At 48.6% G+C, this 24,279-nt stretch overlaps 1 protein-coding gene across 1 annotated transcript in view; it reads left to right on the forward strand.

Annotated features, from left to right (window-relative positions):
• Positions 1–24,279, forward strand: part of ADAMTS17 (ADAM metallopeptidase with thrombospondin type 1 motif 17) — a 338,281-nt gene that overhangs the window by 305,111 nt on the left and 8,891 nt on the right. Inside the window, exons 20-21 of the mRNA XM_038532673.1 lie at positions 10,988–11,192; positions 15,075–15,227. Of these exons, the coding sequence (XP_038388601.1) occupies positions 10,988–11,192; positions 15,075–15,227 (358 nt within the window). The remainder of the gene's footprint in view (positions 1–10,987; positions 11,193–15,074; positions 15,228–24,279) is intronic.

Below are 24,279 nucleotides of genomic sequence, written 5' to 3' on the forward strand. Positions count from 1 at the left end.
AACGCTGAGTTGAAACAAAATGTGCAGCTGTAAAGCGTCCCTCTCGTTCCCCCGGGATAACATCACAGCTGAGCTCGTGAAGTCCCAGTCCTTGCTCCTCACCCCCCTCCTTCTTTCACAGACATCTGTTCAATAAAAGCAGCCACATATCTTCAGAGACTATAAATGGCACATGTTAAAGTTGTATTTTGATTGTTTTCTTAACGGAGTTGCTGGCCTCAATCTGCCTTGAGCAGTAAGAGCCACTCGGGCAGATGGGAGTCTGATGCTGCCTCCAGTCCTCCTTGGTGTTATGGGGTAGGGGCCCGGGAGATCCAGGTCTTGGCCAGCCAGCCTCTGCCATGTGTCCTCACCCCTAGGCATGTAGCATAGCGTGGTGACCGAAACTTCGGGCGCCCTGGGGAAGGCCTTGTCATCCGTGGGAAAGCAGAGCAAGATGTCTGCATTCCCTTGGCCACACTCTCACTGCCCAATGGACAGCAGCCCTGTCCAGGGAGTATGGGAAGAGACCCACTCCTTGGGGCATCCTCTGTGCCAGCCATCTCTCCAGGAGCTATACCTACCTTGCATTTAGTATCTGGGCCTGGACCATGTCACAGTGACCACCTGGACCAATCCTCCAACAAGCCTGTGAGATGAGAACTGGTACTGACATTTTATAGAGGAGGAAACAGCCTTGAGCACTGACCTGCCCAGGACCACATGGCTGGTGAGTCAGTGGAGTGAAGATCCAAGTCCAGGTCCTGAATGTGGGCTCCTGAGAATCTGAGAATGTATGACTAAAATACGTGGGCACCCTTGACTTACAATGCATCTTGATGAAGGTGGTCAGGTGTACCCTGACCTGAAGCATAATTGTATAAGTAAAGAACAAAGCCCTGGATTGGGACACAGAAGACCTCCGCCTCTTAATTACTGGTGGGCCTTGGGCCAACCTGGCCACCTCTCCAGGTGGTTTTTCCATCTCTGACACAAGACCACTGGCCTTGAGCAGCCTTCCTCTGGTGGTTCTGTTGGTGCAAAGCAAGATGGCGGTGGGGAAGGACCAAATCACAAAGCAGAGGGGTGACCATGCCCATATAGAATACAGAGCTGACCCACCAGAGGGAAAATGTGAGCCTATGCTTACACATTTTCTTCTGGTAGAGAGTAAATGAGAAGAGAGAGCTTTGATCTATCTGGCTTTCCAAATCACACTTCCTGAATCCTTCCTAGCTTAGTGGTAGACAAGATCACTCTTGTCAAAGGTCAGACCCTTTAGCAAACTAGACTAGACAACTGGCCTGGATTCTACCACCACATCCCAAGGTGGAGATGGTGGTGAGCCCTGGGTGAGTCCCAGCCTTCCCCTCACACATTCTCTCTACTCACCTGGTCTCTGGCCTTCTGCCCCTGCTAGCCACCTGTGTCTTAGATATTGTGCAGGTCCCTGACAGGTCACCTGCTCTGCCATCTGGCTCAGGATGACTTTTCCTAAATTTCTGCCAGTGGGCAGGGGTTGCCCTTCTAGATAGACATATCCATGAGAGGAAGCTCCCTGTCTGTTCTGGATGCTTCCACCCCTCAGTTCTCAGCACTTCCCTTCTCACACAGATGTCCCCTCTCACTCATGCTCCTTCCATGTGCAGCCACTTGACCAGAGCCTCAGTGAGAGTGAAGAGATGACTCCATTACCTCTACCATGAGGACAGGCCTCATTTCCAAAGCTTGGGCATTATCCCAAGGTTGAGATCTATAGAGCCCACTCAGTAGGCTTCAAACCAGATTTGTTTAAGGGGCATCCACAAAGTGTCTCTTCTCTACCCTCATTCCATTGTGCATTTACACCACTGGCATCTCCTTCTTCCTGGGGCCTCTCCCAAGTCAGTAACACCTCCTTGTGGCTAAATCCAGAGAATACTTCTCAGGCCTCCTCCAACCTAACCTTGCCTGGCATCTCTTGAACAGTCCTCCTGCCCTCCCTAGCTTTGCTGGTTGCCCCTTCTCTGGCTCCTTATTCCAATCATAGATGCTTGCATTTCCACCCCTGCCATCTGTCCTCTGTCTTCTTTTCTCCTTGTAGAAGCTCCTGGGGGGAGTTTTCCTTACCTTGCTTTCTACCATGACCTTCTTGCTGATGACTTCCCACCCTGTGTCTCCACCCCAGACCATACCTCTGATCCTTCCTAGCACCACTCAGCTACCCAGTGGCCGCCTCAACCTGACCCTCTCAAAGTGATGCCCACCTTTCTGCCCCCAGGCCACATCTTCTCCCTCAGAGTGGAAGCATAACTGGCCTCCTCTGAGCCCATTGGAATCCTAAGCATAACTCTTGCGTCCTTTGTCTCTAACCCCACATACCCAAAGCCATGTCAGCTTCACTCTTAAATAGTCTTATATCTGTTTTCCATTTCTCCACCACTGCCTCAGTGAAAGCCATCATCTTGCACCAAGGTTCTTGACACCCAAGGCCACTTCTCTCCCACCCATCTTTAAGTACTCCGTGAGAACCAGCCATCCCAAACTGGGCAGCTGCACTCTCTCACTCCTTGGCATATCACGGGTAGGCTCTCCCTATGAGAGCACTGAGGCCTGCTTCTTTGGTTGGCCAACTTTACTTTGGACCCAACTCAAGCTCCATTTTCTCCACAGCATTTATCAGATGGTGAAGAAATTGTCTGTTTACATGTTTCTATTTCTCCTCAAGGACCACACATTGGCCTGAGCTTTGTGAATGCAGGGACACTGAGCCAAGTGCCCAGCCCTTGGTTTAGAACTTGGCGTAAAGTTGGCACTCATGTGTCTGGGGGACATATAAGCTGAAGTCGATCAAAGCAGCTGTACTTTATACAGTAGCCATTCTCTCTGTAACCTGCCTTGCAGCTTCTTGGAGCTTCTTTTTTTTTTTTTTTAATTTTTATTTATTTATGATAGTCACAGAGAGAGAGAGAGAGAGGCAGAGACACAGGCAGAGGGAGAAGCAGGCTCCCTGCACCGGGAGCCTGATGTGGGATTCGATCCCGGGTCTCCAGGATCGCGCCCTGGGCCAAAGGCAGGCGCCAAACCGCTGCGCCACCCAGGGATCCCAGCTTCTTGGAGCTTCTAATCTATTTCCCATCATTCTTTTTATGCTGTGATGTTTTACATGTGGCCTATCTATGCTCGTATTTGTCTGTCTCCAGAACAACTGCTCAGTTTATCACATACAGGCATCTTATTTCCTTCCTTTGGTTAATTTAGCTAATGCAGGGAACATCCCTGGCACAGAGATAGGTGCAGATTGGTGCTCAACCAGTGCCAGATCTTTCTTACTGATGCATTTTGGAGATGAATAAAGTTGACCAAATCCCATAGACACAGCACTTGTTAGTTTGAACACCTCTTGTGTTGAAATACATCTCACACCTTTTTTTTTCAGTTTGAGGTTGTTCAAAATGAATGACCTGGTGTCTGTATTTGGGATTCACTTTATATTCAACATAAAATGACTGTCAAAAGAATAGGATCTTGAATATGCCATTCTTTCTTTGTAACAACTAAGTCACATTTCAGCAGATTTCACGAGGTCTTTACCTAGTTAAAATATCAAGATTTGAATACAAAGTGTATTTTGAATAGAAGCTGAAATTTCTTAGAACTGTGAATGTGATAGATTTGTGATAGGCAAAATAATGCCCCCCAGAACATGTCTGTATCCTAATTCCTGGAACTCATGAATATGCTGAGTTATATGTCAAAGGGAAATGAGGGAAATCAGAGGGTTGCAGTTGGAATTTTTTTAATAATAAATTTATTTTTTATTGGTGTTCAATTTACTAACATACAGAATAACACCCAGTGCTCATCCCGTCAAGTGCCCCCCTCAGTGCCCGTCACCCACTCACCCCCACCCCCCACCCTCCTCCCCTTCCATCACCCCTAGTTCGTTTCCCAGAGTTAGGAGTCTTTATGTTCTGTCTCCCTTTCTGATATTTCCCACCCATTTCTTCTCCCTTCCCTTCTATTCCCTTTCACTATAATTTATATTCCCCAAATGAATGAGACCATATAATGTTTGGCCTTCTCCGATTGACTTTTTTCACTCAGCGTAATACCCTCCAGTTCCATCCACATCGAAGCAAATGGTGGGTATTTGTCGTTCCTAATGGCTGAGTAATATTCCATTGTATACATAAACCACATCTTCTTTATCCATTCATCTTTCGATGGACACCGAGGCTCCTTCCACAGTTTGGCTATTGTGGACATTGCTGCTATAAACATCGGGGTGCAGGTGTCCCGGCGTTTCATTGCATCTGTATCTTTGGGGTAAATCCCCAGCTGTGCAATTGCTAGGTCGTAGGGCAGGTCTATTTTTAACTCTTTGAGGAACCTCCACACAGTTTTCCAGAGTGGCTGCACCAGTTCACATTCCCACCAACAGTGCAAAAGGGTTCCCCTTTCTCCACATCCTCTCCAACATTCGTGGTTTCCTTGTGAATTTTCCCCATTCTCACTGGTGTGAGGTGGTATCTCATTGTGGTTTTGATTTGTATTTCCCTGATGGCAAGTGATGCAGAGCATTTTCTCATGTGCGTGTTGGCCATGTCTATGTCTTCCTCTGTGAGATTTCTGCTCATGTCTTTTGCCCATTTCATGATTGGATTGTTTATTTCTTTGGTGTTGAGTTTAATAAGTTCTTTATACATCTTGGAAACTAGCCCTTTATCTGCATTTGCAAATGTCTTCTCCCATTCTGTAGATTGTCTTTTAGTTTTGTTGACTGTATCCTTTGCTGTGCAAAAGCTTCTTATCTTGATGAAGTCCCAATAGTTCATTTTTGCTTTTGTTTCTTTTGCCTTCGTGAATGTATCTTGCAGTTGGAATTAAAGTTGTGTTATGGATTGAATCATGACCCCATCCACCCACCAAAATAAAACCACATTGACATCCTGACTCTCAGTATCTCAGAACATGACCTTGTTCATAGGATTACTACAGTTATAATTAGTGAAAATGAGGTCATATTGGAGTAATGTAGGCCCCTCATCTAATCTGACTAGAGTCCTTTGAAAGACAGCTATGTAAGGATACAAAGATCCAGGGCAGACGCCATGTGAAGGCAGAGGCAGAGATTGGAGTAACAGATGTACAAGCCAAAGAACACCAAGGATTGCCAGCTGTCATTAGATCCTAGGAGAGAGGCATAGAACAGAGCCCTCATAGCCCTCAGAAGGAACCAGCCCTACTGACACTTTGATTTTTTACTTCTAACCTCCAGAACTCTGAAAGAATACCTTTCTAGTGTTTTAAGCCACCTAACTTGTAGTACTTTCTTCATCAGGCCTAGCAAACTAATACAGGTTGCTAATCAGCTGGCCTTAAAATAGAGAGATTATCCTGTGTCATCTGCATGGGTTTAGTGCAATTACAAAGGTTCTTAAAAGTGGACGAGGCAGGCAGACAAGAATGTTGTAACGATACAGTGTGAGAAGGACTTGACCTGACCCTGCTGGCTTTGAAGATAGGGAAAAAGACCACAAGCCAAGGAACTAGAGCAGCGCCTGGAAGCTGGAAAAGGCAAGTCTTTCTAGAGTCTCCAGAAGGAACCAGCTCTAGGAGCAGTTCATTTATTTTAGACCAGTGAGACCCATGTCAGATTTCCAACCTCCAGAAGCATCAAATACTAAATCTGTTGCCTTGTGCCATTACATTTATGGTAATTTGCTACAGCAGCAACAAAAATAAGAATACAAGAGCTCAGATAGGAGCTGATTGGGATGATCAGACTTGAAGCATGTGTGGAGGACCAGAGTCTGTTTCCTGCTGGACAGGAAAGGAATCCAGTCCTTCCTAACTCCAGAGCAACTGAGGAAGGGCAGCTTGAATGGTGGCTTCCTCAAGAAATAGTTATACTGCTTTTAAGATCTGCAAACTCAAACTTAGCTAATACATGTCACTATTAGGGTGTTTAGGGGACATGATTTTTTAAAAAAAGCACTAAAGTTGTCATTGCCATATGAATTGTTTTATGGAATAGCTGTTCCTTTCTCAAATTCCTGGACTTGGAATTAATAGGATATTCCTCTGATGTTTACTTGCATGGTGTTGTCCCACTGCCCATCCCTGCAGCCCGGGCTTCCTGCAGCCCCACTCGTTCTGGTGAAATGATTTCTTTTAGCCACCAAAACCAAAGTATCCAGAAAGTCATTTTTTTTTTCTCCCTACACCTCACTGAGGTATTTGTCCATTTGTCAAGATTGGGAGGAAAAAAAATAATCTAGCTGAAAAGTAGCTCTGATCACCTGCAGCAAGCACATCTGGATGCTCTGCACAGATGCCTCATGGCTACCAGGTGTGTGCACAGAGCTCTCTCATCATTGCCTACCTGGGGTGGGGAAACGCTTCACTTCCTTGTCCCTTTCTCACGTATTTACTCCCTATTACTAACCATCACTTTTTTAAATTAAATTGTAATAAAATAAACATAAAATTTACCACCTTAACCATTGTTAAGTGTACAGTTCAGTGCCATTAGGCACATTTGGCACAGCTTTGCACCCATTACGACAGACTGTCTCCAGAACTCTACCTCTTGCTCAAGTGCAGCTCTGCACCCATTAAACACAAACTTCCCATTCCCTCCAACCTGGGAGTTACCATTCTGTTTTCCTCTCAATGAATCTAACTACTCCCATCACCTCTCCTGAGTTGAATCATTCAGGATGTGTCCTTCCGTGACTGACTTATTTCACTCAGCATAATGTTCTCCAGGTTCATCCATGCTGCAGCCTGTGACAAGATGTCCTTCCTCTGTAAGGCTGAATACTATCAATACTATCCCACTGTACGTACATGCCATATTTTGTTTATCCATTTATCCACCAAGACCCACTTGGCTTACTTTTGGCTATAGGGAATAATGCTCCATGAACCAGAGCACCCAAATATTTTCCTATTACTCTTTGTATTTTCAGTTTTTATTTAACCAGTTAACATACAGTGTAGTATTAGTTTCAGGTGACAGGATAGTGATTCAACACTCCTGTCACTGTTCTTAAATCCATCACGTATTAGAATGACACAGGGCCCCCTGACTAAAACAATATACAACAGCTGAGTTTATTTCCAGCTACGTCTGCTTGTGCTTTAAGGATCTGCTCAGATATCATCTCCCCCAAACTCACCCCAATTTGGAGTGAGATGCCTCCCTATGCTCCCGCAGCCCTGTGCTCATCTCTGCCCAGTGAGCCTCGTACACTAATGGTCTGGCTGGCTGGCTGGTTGTCTGTTCTTGAGGCGTTGTGCCATATTTGCATCTGTATGTCCTGAACCCTGTATAGAGCTGGGAAGTAGGAGTGGGAGAAGGAAGGGCAATGGGGCAGAGAGCTAGGAATGTGCCGTGAGCTGCCCCATATGTGACTTGCAGGTGTGGAGTACATCTGTGCCCCCTTCTCACCCCATCCCATCATCCATGAGAACCACAGTGGTTTGAGGAGGCTGCCTTGGCCTCAGACAGGGCTTGTTTTGAATCCCACCAGGTTCCCAGTATGCCTGACAGTAACTAGCCCTCCAAGGAGGGGAGTGGGGGAACCCCTTTTACACAGCTCCAGGAGACAGAGAAACCCCCCGCCCCCTTAGGAAGCAGGGCAGACCATAGTTCAGTTTCATGCATGCTTGCACATGCTTGGGGCTATGTCACCCATTCTTCTGCCAGACTCTGGGCAACAGCAAGGAGGAATGTTGCAGGGGGGTCAAAGGATTATTCTGGAAAGGGACAAGGGGATGCATGGGCTGTGTTCCATTCTGTCATCCTTTCGCAAAGCACCTAAAATACACCGGAGATCCCAGAGGCAAAGGAAAGTAAAACAGGGAAGGTTGGCAAGAGCTCTACGGGAATCTGATCCCCATGGCTCTGACATTTCCAGTCAGTGATGGAACAGGAGGCATAGGAGATGTCTGAGGCAAGACTGCTGAACCTCTCCCAGCTCTTCCCCATCCCTGCCCCCTCCCAGCTGCCGGGATGTGACCTTTGTGTAGACACAAGTCACCTTGCATTTTCACTTAGAGCACATGCTCTGGCCGTGCTCCGGGATGGAGATACTGGCACCTTCCGGCCAACAGCATGCACATGCACAGCAGGTGACATTCCCATGAGTGTGACATAGGGGTCCTGCTCCAGGTTGGCCCCAGAAAGCACAGCAAATACAAAAGACAAGAGGGGGATACAAAACTCTTCTCACATTGGAGTTCCCCACGGTAGCACTGAGCAGGTCTAACCTAGAGCCTGACATTTGTATGCACAAGATCAACTGCAAAATGTCAGGACAGAGGAGATCTGGCTGAGAGTCAGTTCAGGAGGAAAAAAGAGAAGTCATAGGAGCTAACAGAGGTGCAGTCTGCTTGCTTGAAAAATAGAATTAGTGTTTTTTAGAGCTGAGCGGCTTTAATAAATACAGAGCCTCCCTTTAAAGAGGGAGAAACTCATCACATTCTCTCCTGCTGCTTTCGTACCACATCTGGGCTATTTTGCCCACATAAAGCAATCCATTTTGAGAACAGTAGTGACTGATTAGAAAATTAGAACCAAAGGTTCAGAATCTGCCACATGCAAATTATTTTGATCAAGATAAGAGAAAGCTTAGAAGGGGGAACAAAAGAGCTATCTTCATATATTTAAGTATTTAAGAAGGCAATCGTGTTACTCCAAAGAGCAGAACGAGGAGAAATGGGTAAGATTTGGTTTAGTTTTTATGGTGTTGATCAGTTGTCAGGTGCTGACATGGGGGCAAGATTTGCTCACTGCCCTCTGGGACTTCATCATCTCCTACCGAGGAATTAAAGAACAATTGCTAAGAATTATACAGGCTTAAGTGTGTCAGGCACTGGTGGAAGCAACTTAGAGGCAATATGTCCCTTGTCCTCACACCACAGGGTAGGCACAGTCATTGCCATCCTACAGCATAGCCAAGGGGTCTGGGAAGAGGGGCCTCCCTGGAGTTAGTCCCTGGGGGTGTGGAGGACAGTGATGAGCTCTACCAAGGGGGCTGGGAGAGGAGGTGGCCTGAGCTTGCTCTAAGGGATGAGGAGGAATAATATAGGGGTGGAGAGAGGGGCCTGGGTAGCTCCATCTTCTTAACATTTAGCCCAAACACTGCCACCACCCCCTAGCTGGTAAAAGCTACCCTCCTCTCCTGCTGGACTGGTACAGTAGCCTTCTCCCTGGTCTTCTTGCTGCTGCCCTGTAGACTGGTATCTGCCCAGTGCCAGAGTGACCCTCTCCAAGTCTGGAGGCCACATCACTCCTTTCTCCAGACCCTTCAGGAATGCATCTTATCCGAACAAGAATCACAGTGACCAGCCAGGGCCTGAAGGATCTTACCCTGTCCTCTCTCATGTTCCTCCCTCTGCCCCTCCTCCCTCGCCCTTCCCCCAGCCACACTGGACTCCTGGTTGCTCCTCAGCCCTTCCAGCATGTTCTTCCCCAGGGCCTTTGCACCCACTGTGCCCTCTGCCTGGAAGTCTTTTCCCAAGGAACCACATGACTTACTCTCTTGCTCCTTCTAGACTCTGCTCACACGTCAGCTTATCTGTGAGGCCATCCCTGCCACCTTAAGCGCTCACCCCTCACCTCCTCCCTGGTCTGTCCTATACTGCTTTACTTTTCTCTGAAGCACTTAACCACCATGTGGCATCTTCTCTATTCATATATAATACACCCTGTATATGGTCAGTTGTATTATGTTCCACTGTATATCATTCCTTGGTTTACTGTCTGTAAGATTCAGATGGCAGGGCTTTGTTTTGTTCCCTGCCTTATCTTCAGAACCTAGAACAGTGCTTGGCACATGCAAAACCCTCAGTGAGTATGCTGTGCTGGGATGGATGAATGAGCAAGTAAGCTGGAATTGGAGATGAAGAGGGGGAATTGGCACCATCCAGTATCCCCTAAAGAACCCTGCCAGTGGGAAGACACTACCGACGCTTCTAAACAGTAGGATGGCATGATCAGATTGGTTTCAGGTGCTTAGGACTGTTCCAACTGAAGAGGAAGAATTGAACAGCTATCAGAGCCGACCATCCATGGATTGAGCCTTTTTGTCAAGTGGTGAGCTCCTGGGAGCTAGGAGGACCCAAGGCTCGTGCAGGGACCAGAGTAGGAGAGAGTCCTTTTGTGTCCCCGAAAAGTCATTCAAAGCCCCACTTGTGTCCTGAGAAATCATGATTTCCAACTTCTCAGCTTCTTTCTAACACCCTGAGGTCAGCAGAGACTCTGGTAGAACTGGGGTCATTGAAGTATAAGGGAGGTAGGCCAAGTTTTAGTTGAGCACTTTCAACAGATCGGTCTCATCACAGCCCACAGGTTGCCTCCTCAAGAGTGACAGTCCCCACCCAAAAAGGCCCTCCACTCTTTAGAAAGCCGGGAGTACCTGGTTCTGATGTGTCCATGCTGGCACTGGAGCATCTTCTGTCAAGGGCTGTACCAGTCAGGTTTTGCCACAGTGAAAAACAACCCCAGTATCTCAATGGCTTACAACAGTGTCCTGTTATTACAGAACTCAGCTGTCGGAGCATCCCATGTTGGGACTTGCTATTCTCATGTCAGAGGGCAGGAAATGGAGAGAAGCAGAGCCAAACCACATAATCACACTCAAAGCTTCTGCTGGGACATGGCCAGCTTCATGTCCACTCACACCCCATTGAACAAAGCATGTTGTAGACAGTGGGTGGGATATGTGATCCCGCTAAAAGGAGAGTGACCACTTGGGAACAATAATTCAATCTGTCAGAGAGGTGTTGTACGCAGTAGGATTTCTGTTTTGAATAAGCCATTGAACCACTCAACTCATGTGGCCCCCTCTGCTCTAATAGTTAGAATTATTCCTAAAGTTGACTGCAAAGCTCTCTGAGTACATTTCCCTCCCTCACCCTACAGGCCCAAGATTCCATGATGTGTCTGGAAGGCCCTCTGGGGAAGCTGGCCTCCCCACCCAGTTATTCTCTTCCTGTCTTTCCTCCTCCTGAACAGGTGGGTGGCAGGCCCATGGAGCCCCTGCTCAGCAACCTGCGAGAAGGGCATCCAGCATCGAGAGGTGACATGTGTATACCAGCTGCAGAACGGTACCCACGTCACCACACGGCCCCTCTATTGCCCGGGCCCCCGGCCAGCACCAGTGCAGAGCTGCGAAGGCCAGGACTGCCTATCCATCTGGGAGGCCTCTGAGTGGTCACAGGTGGGTGTCTGGGCTGCTGCCAATGCTGAACACAGCACTAGGGCCCCTGGGTCTTGTCCACAGGGATCCCAACATGGTGCCTTTCCCTCTATAGTCTTTGTGACTCAAACCCAAGTATCACAGTCCTTGCCAGCCCTCAGATAACCAAAAGATGTATCCTCACTCACATACTCTTAAATTCCATCTGAGATGACACAGTGTGGCTAAACAAACATGGAAAATATGTCTTTGATCATTTGTGGCTTTGGTAATATATACTGCAGTTTGATCCCATTTCCTTTGAAAATTCTCATGTAAAGATGGTTGGTTGGATGGTTGGATGGATTGGTGGTTGAGTAGTTGGGTGAACGAGTTGGGGGTTGATAGGTAGTTAGATAGGTAGGTAGACAGACAAACCAACCAACCAACTGACCTTTTAATTTTCTTTTGGTATATCGGAACTCTAGTGTGATCAGATTGGGAAGGTGGTTTCAAAGGCTTTCTCTGAACTCTGTGTCAGTCTCTGTAGATGATAAGAGACAAGCAGACACTGGGAGGGACAGTTTTTAGTATGTAATTGGAGTCACACATCTCATGCCATAAAACATTTTGGAAAGAGGTCAGTTAAGCCTTAAGTTTTAACTTTGAAGATTAATTCTGGAAATATTTTATCTTTGGTAATATCATCCTTCAAGGCTTTGTGTTGACCCTGCATTAATGATTTTGACTGGCCATAAAACAAAAAAATAACTGAATAAAGGGCAAGTTTCCCTCAGGTCCTCCATTAACTGTGTTCTAGGAAAGTCAGAAAGGCTAAATCCAAGACACTCTTCAGTGTGGAAAATATTTTTAAAGTTCCCTTTTATTGCCAAACAGTTGGAATTATTTTGAATAAGAAAGTATTCAGCCCATTCTTAATGAACGAAAAGTCTGCCCTTGACTGCTCTGAAATGAGGTTTACCTTTCAGATGGACCTTGACATATACCCATTTAAAGACCTGAGTCTCTAACCTGCTGTTTATGTTAGGGAAAAGAGAGAGTTTAAAATTTTTGATTTTTTTAATATGTGCTTAGGTTTATATGTTAAATATTCAAGGGACCTCTTGTGGAGGGAACAGGTTACTTGCTGGAGGAGTGGGGACAGGCATGCGGTCTGTCCCACCCCCACCATGAGCCTGAGGTCCTTGATCACCTGGCTTTTGATCTAAACAAGACTTACACTTTAATCAGATCAAAGCCATAAATTTTCCATTCAGACTCTTTCTCACAGGAAAAAAAATGTCCTTAACAGAATAACCAAGCCTGACATTATCAACTATCACTGTAGCATTAAAGAACACCAGATTGGAAAATGTAAGAGGATTGAAGCAAGAGTTAAAGAAATAGAACTTATTCACGTCTCTATCTCTGTGTGTAGCTGATCCTAATGCTGAAATAGTGTCGGTGCCAATCAGTCACTTTCCGGCTCAGTCCAGGCTCGAGCCACATGCCTCTTTCTGAACATTCAACTTAGAATCAGATCTTGCCCTCATTCACGAGATGCTCACCAGACTGGTATTTCACTTGCTTCACCACATGCTGAAGCCCCTTTAAGATTTTATTTATTTATTTGAGAGAGGGAAAGAGCACACAAGCAGGGGGTTGGCAGGCAGAGAGGGAGAAGCAGGGTCCGTGCTGAGCAGGGAGTCAGACATAGGACCCTGGGATCATGCCCTGAGCCAAAGGCAGACGCTTAACCAACTGAGCCACCCAGGCACCCCAATGCTAAAGCCCCTCTAATATTTCTTCTTCTGGAAACAAATGGGTTTTAATTTCTCATGGCAGAGAAATTTATTTTGTTGAGGGGGTTGCCTCTATATAGCCAGCAGTGTTGTCTACCCCCTAGCTTCTTCCCAGCTTTGTTAGAATGAGAAGCAGATACCAGGAAGGAAGCAAAAGATAAGTGACTGTCTCCTGTCCTCGGTCCCTCCAGAGGAAGCCTCATCTGAAGTGCTGCCCATTTCTCAAGACTTAAGGCTTCCAGCCAATGGGCTGCTGCTCAGACGGGCTGAGCCAGGGTTTGGTCAAGAAATAGGCTAGACATTTGAAATTCAAGGGAAAGGGACAGAGAATGCAGAATCAAATGAGACAATGCAGGAACTCTGGCAGAAGTGAGAAGTAGGCTTCTAGTGAAGAAAGAGCCAGTAGTATGGGTACTAGTGCCAGGGAAGAGCCCACAAGTCAAGTGGTGAGGGCAGAGCTAATGAATGGTCAGGGAGCATCATGCAGAGAAGCAGAGAGATGACCCACTCAGTAACCCAGGCTCCCTGCAGCGGCCCTCCCAGCCACAACCCATCATGCCCAGGAGGGTAACACCTGCCTCGGACTGACCCCTTACGTCTGAGGTCCTGGTAAGTCAGGCCCCCCCTCACATCTGGGACCAAATAGGCATGCTCTCCAGCTCCCCCAGGGGACACCACAACCAGTTCTGAAGCATGTGTATTTCTTTAAAAACAAGCCTATGTCTCAAAAACAACAACAACGACAAAAAACCTAGACTAGCTGAACTGAACTCACGGGAAAAATAAAGCTACATAACATTTTGGGATAAGTGTTAATAATAGGAATATAAAGAATAACATTTGTCTTTTATGTGCATTTTTCCAGAGGACACAGTGGAACTTTTTAAAAATCAAGTTTATGGTAGCTTAAGAATATCACTCCTGTGTGTGTGTGTGTGTGTGTGTGTGTGTGTGTGTGTGTGTGTGTATACATATACATATAATATGTAAATCAAGCAAGCAGAAAACAGACGTTCCCATTGCTAGGCTCCATTTTGTGCTCCCACGGCTCCTGAGCTGTCCCCGCCCTAGCTCTGGGCCCCAGCAGCTGGGAGCCTGGGTCTCATTGTGTCTGTACCTCGTGGCAGAAAGCAGCCTTCAGCCCACCATCTCCACAAGTTGCATGTTTGCTTCCATGGTGGGGGACAGGGCTTCCGTACCCGGCAAATAGGACGGAGAGCTCCTTGGGTTTGCAGGCCATGTCACCTCCTCTTGCTGGCCAGATCATGCACGCTGTCAGACCCGGCCACCCAAGGTCATAGGTCTGGACCGCGAGAACTTCCTTCTGCTTCGTTTCAAGGTGGGTAAGGACTCTTGGAGCCCAGCATGGTTCCTCCCTGAGCCCAGGGGGAGAGCATACCAGGAGCAGATCTGCCCTGTTTACACCACCACCCCACCTCTCTTCCTTTCTTCCATGGCTCTTGCTGCCTGAGGGCATGGGAATCATGAACTCTGAGGGCCCACACATGATTTGTCATCCTTGAGCCCTATCTGGGTCCCCACAGCACTCTTTCTTGCAGTGTCTCCTGGGAAGTGAGTAAAATACATTGCTCTGTTACATTCTTGGCACCCACGCTTGAAACAGTCACTGTAGCTCTCTGCAAGAGCTTGCCAGCCCCCTAAATGGAAGTCACCTGTAGCTTGGCTTTGCCTCTCTCCCTGTCCTACCCCAAGCCTGTGCCTTCGCCCCAGGCTGCCCCAGGTAGAGTGCAGGTAGCTGGGAGGAGCCAGGGGCCTCGGACATCTTTTCTTTGATGTCCTTACCTGGCTTCACCGGGACCACCAGCATTTACCCCTTGAATTTATCCACTGCATGGGTCTCGTGGACCTGGTAGCGGGCCACTAAATTCCTTGTTTGGTCTCCTGAGTGCTTCAAGCTCTCCCCACTCCTGTGCTCTTCCCCCATCACCGGCCACATGGCTGGAGTCTCAGCTTGGGACCATGTGCTCAGACTCTAGATGCCCAGGAGCATCTTCATCCTTGCGTCCCCGGCACGGGGTCTGGCACATCGTCGCGACTTAACAGCTGTTGAGGAACATGAGCTGAATCAGACCGGATTAAACTTCCACACGGTGTCTTGCAGTGCTCTGCCACCTGCGGCAAAGGGACGCAAAAACGAACTGTGACGTGCACCAACTCGCAAGGAAAATGCGATGCGTCCACGAGGCCCAGAGCAGAGGAGGTGTGCGAGGACTATTCAGGCTGCTACGAGTGGAAAACTGGGGACTGGTCCAAGGTGAGTCCCGCAGGCCTAGCATCTCCATCCTGCCCGGCAGCGTAGGGAACCTTGGAAGAAGAAGCTCAGCCATCACCCTGCGCCTCAATTCAATGAGGCAGTCCCAGTGTTCCCAGGCAGGTTTGCTTTCTCTGTGAGCTCGGCACCTGCCTGGGACCCTGTGCCACACACAGTGGGAAGGAAACCCAATGCTCCCTAGAGCACGAAATGGGGTGCTCCGGATGCCAGTTGGCTGCCCTGTGCTGTGTGCTGGCTGTGCCCCAGCGTCCTGCAGGGGGGCTTGGCCACGGGCCATTGCAAAAGCCTCGTAAACATGAGGGGAAGCCTTGGCTGAGGCAGACACTGAGGGGGCTCATGGGCAAACAGCACTTCCCTTCACTTTCAGGACCCCTGGGTGAGGGCCTAGACAATGCAAGGGTAGACAGATAGGGGCCCTATGGGGGGTGGCAGATAGGGGTGGCAGAAAGCTAGAGCCATCTTCCGGAGCCTGACCTACAGCCTAGGGGTTGCAGAGAGGGTTAAATATTACTGGAATGTAAATCAGATGTGAAAACTTCTTTGCTGTCCAGCTCTTCTTTTGTTCATTGACCTGGTACCTGTGAACCTATTACCTTGGATGTGTATTTCCCCAAAGGTGGGGGTGGGAGGGCGAGGTAAGTACCCTCATCACACGTGAGCACCAGCCGTAGGCCTTCTAGAAAACCCTTCCCCAAGAACTGTAGAATTTCTAGTGACATTTGCTAATGTCTAGTTTTCTAAGGAAAATTTCCAACAGCAGCCTAGAGTGTGTCCATGTTCCTTTTCTGGTCTTTGCAACTGAAAACTCCCCACTTGCTTTTCCCTTGATGTCTCTTCACTCCAAGGTTTGCACACTTGTGGCCCGAGAGCCCCTGGTTTTTGTGTAGCCCACACGATATCTTAAGCATTTTGGAATTAGTTACTAATATTTAAAAACAGGGCAGTTTTGTGTGAAAATCAGGATTTAGGCCCCCGTCTGGAAGTCTGGCACCATGGCAAGCAGCCCTAACGCCTCTCCCTGGGGCCCTGGTCATCCACCCCCACTACACTCCTCTAAACACTATGTGTTTTGATTTACCCACCTGGCCCAGGCAGTAATTTGATCTGTATCTGTACTTTATGGAAGGAGAGATAGTTGGTTTGGCCATTGGAAAGCAAAACTTATCCAGATCTGGTCTTTGCAGAGATGCCACCTCCCTGCAAGTCAGAATACAAGCTCCTCCAAATTCCTGGAGTGCATAAAAGCCAAATTTCTCAGGTTCCAGTTTGCTGGCTGTGCTAAAATACAGCTTCTGGATAACTGCGAATTTGGGGAAGACCAAAACCACCTCCTTTTAATTTACTCCCTGATCAGAAGATCTGACATTTGGGAGTGTTCTGTGTCAGATTTGTCAAAAGACGTGGAAGGGAAGCTACCCAGCATAGTAATAGGCAGAATAGAATTTTCTGGACTCCAAATATCCAGGTGTGGATTGGAATACAGCTGTCATTATACTTGGGGAATTAGTAGGGTCCTGTGGTCACATCTCCAATGCAGCCTGTGCTAGTGAAGGATGACCTCCCTGGTCCCAGATATCCCAGGGCAGGAAGCAGAGGTGAGGAATGGTCAGAGAGGGCCTGGGCTGCATGTGCCCATCAGGTGTGAGGGCATCTGGCATTGTTTCCTCTTTGAGGTATACCCCCTGCATCTGTGCCCTATAGCCAGGTCCTTAGCCCTGCTTTCTAGAAAAGGCAGTAGATGCTCAGAGAGATTAAGTGACTTGCCCACACACCTGTGGAGGAGTCCAAGCTTTCAAACCCCAGGTCAGAGCTCAGTCCATATGAAGAAGGACTTTGGAGGCCCCATGATGTACCTTTGAGCCACAGCATGCTCTACAGAGGGTCATTGGCTCTCCAGAACCTGGGTTTCTCCAGCCTAACCATTCTGGTTTTAAAGACCAGATGGATACTTTTGTTTTCTTAAGTACCATGAACTTTGTGGTTCAGGGAGCTGCAGAACACCAGGAAATGAATGTGAACAGTACCTGAGAAGCTCAGCACTGTGCTCCCCCAGATTTGATAGCTCCTGGTCACCCTCCTCCATTGTTCAGGGGCCCCTCCTTGTCAAGGCTGCTGGTATGCCATCCAGCAAACTCCCACACGCAAAGCACACCAGGTGAGGTAGAGCCTTCAGCCAGCCTGCCTCTTTACTAGCCAGGCCAGGTGAATAATGCCTCCCAGATTTCTGGAAAGTAAGGCACTGGGAGGCCACAGTGCCGGCTTTTTACCACAGCCAGCTTCATCACTTATCCCTGGCAGTAAAAACAAGATCAATGGCATGTAATGAACTCAGGTGCCATCCAGGGCTGATATCTGATGGCATCTGATTGGTGTACACAGAGCTTTTGGGGAGAGTACTCAGCATGGCTAGGGGACTCAGCAGGTCTGGGCAGGGCCGGGGCCCAGGGCGGACTCGTTCTACGGAGCTGAAAACTTGTCCACAGACACTGACCTGGAAGTCTGTGTATGCATGAACTTACTGGGAGCCAGTGTGGTAGTGCAGGGGTCTCCCAGAACTGAACCGTGGGACCCCCCCTCCACCCTGTTTGCCTTGCCACTACTCCCTCCTGTCACTGTCATCACTGGGGTGGCTGGCCTGCCCAGCTACAGAAATCTGTACAGTAGTTATAGAAATCTGCCCTTTGCTTTCCCCTATTTCTTCTCTGGAGAGTGGAAAGGATACAGTTCCCCATGGGGATCCTCCTCCTCACTGGCTGGGTGACCAGCCAACATAAGTGGATTCCACTGGATGGCTCTTACCCTGGCATTTTCACTTGTTCAGACTAGATTTGCTTTTCCATTGACATCTTATCTTCAGTCTATGGCCTGTGGACAGTACCCCTTATCACTCACTTGGGGTTGGTATACTTTTAAACCCTCTTCTGTAACCAGCCTCCAAGCTTCCCACATGCCTGACTTGGAAGGCTTCAAACAAGTTGCCCAGAAGGAAAGTCAGCCGAATTCCAAGGGCTATCAGAGCACCAGTGTATCTGGAAGCTTTGACATTTTGCCTCTAAGCAATCTGTTAGCCTGAAGGTCCTGCTGAGAAAGCTAAGCCTTTCTCCAGGGAGGTGATGGATGGGGCCTCCCAGGGACATGCCACAGGTGCTGTCCTGCACTCACTGAAGTCAGTCATCCCTCAGGAGAAGGCTGGCACCCATGTCCTCCTGTAGCTTGGCAAGGGTGCCTGAGAGCAACACCCAGAACTGTGGGGAGGCAGGGCCCCCTCCCCCAGTGTCAGCAAATGGCTAGAACCCAACCAGGGTCCTGTACAAGGGACAGACCTCACATTCCCATTCCTGCTGAGGGGATTATTACTCTCTACCATGTTTGAAAAATGACCTGCCCTCCTGGGATATCAGCTATTTCCAGATGTGTGCAAATCGTTGTTTCCACCCGCTAAATGCCGGGTATTCAACCCGGGGGCAGGGAGATGTCACTTAAAATGGGAAAGAAGGAAATCACATTTCTTTCTAAAATAGCATGACTTTTGATCAAAAGTTGAGATGTTTCAGTTTCAAGACCAGAGGCATTAATCACCACTGAGATGATGGGATGTTTCTAATTAGAAACAAATTATTCTGGGGGGATTGTAATGGATGGTGTTTTTAAAGAAAACCGTTGGCTCTCTGGGTTAAGAGTATGACATTCACTTTCCCCAAAGAGATCAAAGTGACCACTGATTTCCTGGTGCCAGGGGAGGTCCTGTGGAAGGGGGCTGGTCTGACTCCAAAGCCTCAGTCAGCCTCCAGGTATGCCCCTCCCACCCGAGCCTCAGACTATGATGGGGCAATCAGGGCAGCTCCCAGAGGCCTTGGGAGGTCAGAGGAAGAAATAAGCCTGCAAGAGCCTTTGGGCTGCAGAACCCCAGGAAGTCAGGGAGAGGCTCTCACTTATACTGTACTGTGCTCTCCCCAAACAGCTGGGAGACGGGAGTTTCAGCTCCATGACCTTAGGAATGAACAGACCTTGTGTCGTGAGACAGGTTTGCTGCAGAAAGTGTTGCAGCCCACACCACTTCCAAAGCCTATACCTCCTTTCTTTTGTGGGGCCTGACGCATACCCCACTCTGCAAGGCTGGCCTGCCTGCCATGCTGGGGGCCTGCCACCAAGCCTGTGTGATTCAGCCAGCATTTCCTGAGCTCCTGTTCTCAGGAGAGAATGTGCCAGACCTGTTGTGGACAGTGGAGGTGTGAGTGGACAGTGATCCAGCCGGTCCCAACAAGGAGTCAATGCTATTAGGCCATGCTGAGTCCCCCTGGGCCACTGTGATCACAGTGTTATGGGACCCAGGGATCCTCCACCTGGGGAAGCTGTAGATGGGGTTGCTGGTGCAGGGTGATGCTGTTTCTTTCGGGCTCGGCGACAGTGGCCTCTGACATATACTAGTGCTGAAAGAATTGACAAAGGACATTCATTCATATTATCTCATTTGGCCCCATCCCCATTTTACAAATGAGGAAACTGGCTCAGAGAGGTGATGTAGCTTCCCCCCCCCCCAAATTCTGCTCCCTGCCTTCTGACTCAGTCTACCTTTCTTTCAGGTGCATAATACTGTCAGAGGCTTAGATTCCTAACTTGAAATATGAAGGAGCTAACTCTAAGTTGCCTGAAGCTGTCACCATCACAGGAATATGCTTGTCATAAAGTATCTACCTGCCCTCTCTCCACTACCACCCCCATCAAAACCTGTTCCCCTAGGGTCTTTATATCAGTCATTTACACCTTAGTATAAATCTGTTGTCTCTGAGGTCCAGCCTGTTGTCTACCCTCATTCCTCACTTGTGAAATAAAAAGTTGAGTCCTTATTAAGGGAAAATTGAACATCTATAAGGAAGGGCCCTTTTCTGAGCTGAAACCATACCACAGAGGCAGCCACCACTCTGCTGGGAGGTGGAGAGCCAGTCCTCCATTCAGTATTACTCTTAGGAAAGGAGGCTCATCAGATTTCAGTGCTTTTCAGAGCAGGGGAAGAAGGGAGAGAGGGCAGGAACATCCCCATCCCAGGGTATGGAGCACTTTGCATGGGTTGAGCAGAGCCTGCCACCAAGTCATGGAGTTCCAGAGAAAAGTGTAGAACCCATACCTGCTCAGTTGAGAGAAATGAGTTTGCTGTAGAGCAGCAGAGCCTCCAGAAATTGCCAGGACAGGTGCCTGCATGGAAGTGAGCTCGAGTCAAACAGCTGATACTTTTGCCCATTCCGTTCCCTTGCCACCCCTCCATTCACCCGGTGTCCTTTGTCAGACCAGCTACCTTTGTGTGGAGTGAGGGATCAGAGGGAGGGGGTGGCTCCCCTGCATGGCAGCCTGGGTTTTAACCACTACCTGAACCTTGCCATTGAATCAGAGAAGCTATTGCCCCTAAGGAACACATGCTACACCAGCGACCCCAGGGCAGGGCGCATGCATGGTCAGGATGACTCAGGTCCACATCCCACTCTGCTGTGGCCTCATCCAACCTTGACAGCATCCTCTGTCAGCTGAGTCTAGTGGTTCCCTCTGTGGGGCATCTGTAAAAAGCACTTAGCCCCATACCTGGCACAATTTTTTGCAATTGGCTACAACCACAGATCTCTTGTCTCTCATCAGAATCCCATTTCTTCCATGGGCCTATCAAATATTCATGTCTTAGAACAGCTCTTTGAATATGGTTCAGATCCCATCAAACAGTGCCTGCCCTCACCTGGTACATATACGTGGTGACAACATGGCTAAGAGGCCAGAGACGGGCTGTAGTATTTGCTGGGCACTAGGCCAGCCTTCTCTAGCAGGAGTGACGGGTCTTTCACACAGTCACTGATAGGCTGAGAGAGCTAAGCTATCAGAGTGGTAACAGCTCCAGCCCAAGGACGGACAATGAGAGTAGCCCTGCAGGGTCCTCTGTACTCTGGGCTCGCAGAGCACAATCAAGAGCTCTTAGGATCACCAGCCCTTGCAGGCCTTTGGGAGGGTCACGTTGGTCTTCTGGCTGCCTGGCTGTAGTGCCCCAGCCAGAATCTGTAGGTTGCCAGTTTGCAAATTCAGAGACATGGGGGAAACCTGAAGCTAAGGCTGAGGATACAAAGGAAAAAGTTTGAGGAGTATGAGTTGAAGGTGTGTGTGTGTGTGTGTGTGTGTGTGTGTGTGTGTGTCTGTCTGTCTGTCTGTCTGAGAAAGAATTTCCCGTTTCAAGGCTGGAGCAAAGACAGTGGGGATTTTTCATTACTGTTTAAAACCTGCTATTTCAGGTTTCAACAGCTTCCGACGTTAGCATGGCTCATGCCAAGTCTCGGGGGAAATCTGTCAAAAATGCTTTTGAAGAGCTTTTGACAATTTCCCCAGCCAAGTGCCTTTCAGACACAAACAGAAAATGGAGTTAGCATGAGGGTATGCTGTTCCCCCACCCCTGCCTCATGCTCTACTAGCCAGAACTTCCCTGGGTTGGGGGCCCCACTCGCCCCTCAAAGCTGGAGAATGGGGCAGCGGTGAGGAGTTTACACAAGGGGCAGTGAGGCCTCCCCCTCTCCAGGTCTCCTGCTCACCCCAGAGCCCGGGGAGGAAGCCCAGCTGCCCCCCACCCCCCACCCCGCCTCTGTCAGAACCTGTGCTGGTGCAAGTCTCAAACATTCCTGCAGCATTTCCCTCTTCCTGAGGTTTTTACGACCTCCTTTAGCTAATTCTCAAAACACCCCTTTGGGATCCGGTGTTATTTATAGTTGTGATTTTACAGCTGGGAGAAGGGAAGAGAAGGAAGTCCTGGCTGCAGTGTAGCATGTCATCAGGCCTGGGCCTCTTTGGGATGACAGAGACCCAGTTCCTCCCTGCTGGGGAGTGGTGTGGCCCTGGAGGAGGTCAGGTGGGGGGTCTGGAGCTGTCACTGGGAAAGAGGCATCTAGACACTCTGAGCCTCCCATTCCTCCTCTCTGAAGGGCAGTGCTGTGCCCCTGCAGATGCCATTCATGCACCTACTGTGTGCTGAGCGCTGTTCTGGCCACAGCAGGTGTTAGCACAATTAATGAGGACTAATGAGAATGGCATAAGCCCAGTGCCCAGCACTCAGTGGGCATGCAGAAGGTGGGCCCTGCTGCGGTTCCTCCTGCTGTCATCACCATCACTATCATCATCATCATCATCATCATCCCCCACAAGGAAGCCAGGCTGGGAAGCCTTGCACCATATCTCACTGTCCACCTGGGTCCAAAAAACCAGATCCTCCACAATTTTTTAGGGAGCTCTTTGTCACAGCCACACCAGAACCAACACCACAAGCTCATGAGTAAACCCAAATCCAAGTCAAAGACTTATCTCCTTGTTGCCATGAGCCTTTTGCTCCCCATGTACCAGAATGTTTAATTCCATTAATGCTTTTCCAGTGAAATTCCCACCCCAAGTGTCTTTGATTCCCCTCCCAGCTGGGGGAGTGCCCTGGGATGCACAGATCACCAAGCCTGGCCTGGGATACGCAGCTGCAGCCACTTGCTGGCAGGGGTGGGGGTACCTGCCCTCATTTCAGGTTGTCTGGCAGGGAGCTTTTCCTCTGGATTTATTACTGCTTCATTTCTGTCTTTGTTTCCCGAGTCTCGGGGAGCCATATTAAACATTAATATAATGAGTGACCTGAAAAAAATACCCCGCAGTGAAAGAGTGCTTCAAACAAGACCAGGTATGTTTTTTATAGATCTGTGTGCTTGGATTTTTAAAAGCTGGAGAATGGCTTCACAGCAATGCTTGGAGCTAATCCGATGCTATCAGGAGACACTGTGGTCTCTCACTATTTAATTAAAGCAGAGACTGAGGGGAGGCAGGCAGAGATGGATTTCGTCTGTGCCTGTGTTACCCTGAATGCAGCTCTAGTTACGAGGGGATGCTGTTCAAAAGCAACCCCTTGGACCTGTCTGGAATCACATCCATCTTCAGGGTTAAATCAGCTTCTAATTATGCTCCCAGAGGTCATCTGGCTGAACCTCCAGATCAGAGCTGGGAGCCAGGCTAAGACAGACATCCACACCTGCCTGCGGAGGCATGGTGCTGGGACATGGCCACCCCATGGAGAACTAAGCAAGCAGGCCAAGTGGCTCAGTGCATTTTCCTGGGCTCGAGAGACTCCCCAGTCAGCAATCTCTGCTCTTGTCCAGGCACTAACTGTTAATAATAATAGTAGCACTTGCTGAGGGCTCACTCGCTGCGGGTTGCCTATTCCAAGCTATTCTAATCATTGAAATCATTCTGCAAGGAAAGTTTTATTATCCTCAAGCCGAACATAAAACACTGGGCTCAGATAGGTTAAGTAACTTACCTGAGGTAACACAGCTAGTATGGAGTATGCTAACAGGTCTTTCCTGCCCCCACTGCTCTGTCCCCAATAAAACTCCAGTTGAGGAGAGTGTGGTTACCCACAGATGTTAGGTCAAGGACAAATGTGGCACCATCAGGACTGAAGTGAAAGTTTCTGTACATGCCACTTGGTTACCTGTTTGTCTTCTAATACCTGATGTGTTGAAGCTGTCTCTATGGGGCTGACTCAGACACAGTTCAGGTGGATAAGCAAACACCCCAAGGCTCTCAAAAGTTCTTCTAAATGACTACAAGCCTTTCACAGCTCACAGCTGTGTGAACAGCAGAGTCCCTAGGATGCCAGGAAAAATTTAGCAAAGCCATTCTGCCCCCATTAGCAAATCCCCCCTGTGAGGGATTTGTCTGCAGGGTCCCTGAGTGCCCCCATGGCAGCTGAAGGTCAGGCCACAGCCTGTCACCTGGCCCTGCCCTGCCCCATGGAGGTGCTGAAGAGCTATGAGAACAGACACTTGAGTCTCTGTGCAGGAGCTTTGGAGATAATTCCATGATCTCATAGAGCAGTTCTTTCTCCAGGCTAGAAAATTAAAAGCCTGTGACCCTATGCTAGGCAAGATAATGAATAAAATGGTGGACCTGGGCAGTTAGCTAGTTTTTTGTTTCCTGACTCACATAGAGGCTGCAGCCAGTACAACCCATCATTCATACAGGAATATGGAATTCG

This window comes from Canis lupus, chromosome 3 (genome assembly GCF_011100685.1).
Source record: "Canis lupus familiaris isolate Mischka breed German Shepherd chromosome 3, alternate assembly UU_Cfam_GSD_1.0, whole genome shotgun sequence".
Lineage (NCBI taxonomy): Eukaryota > Metazoa > Chordata > Mammalia > Carnivora > Canidae > Canis > Canis lupus.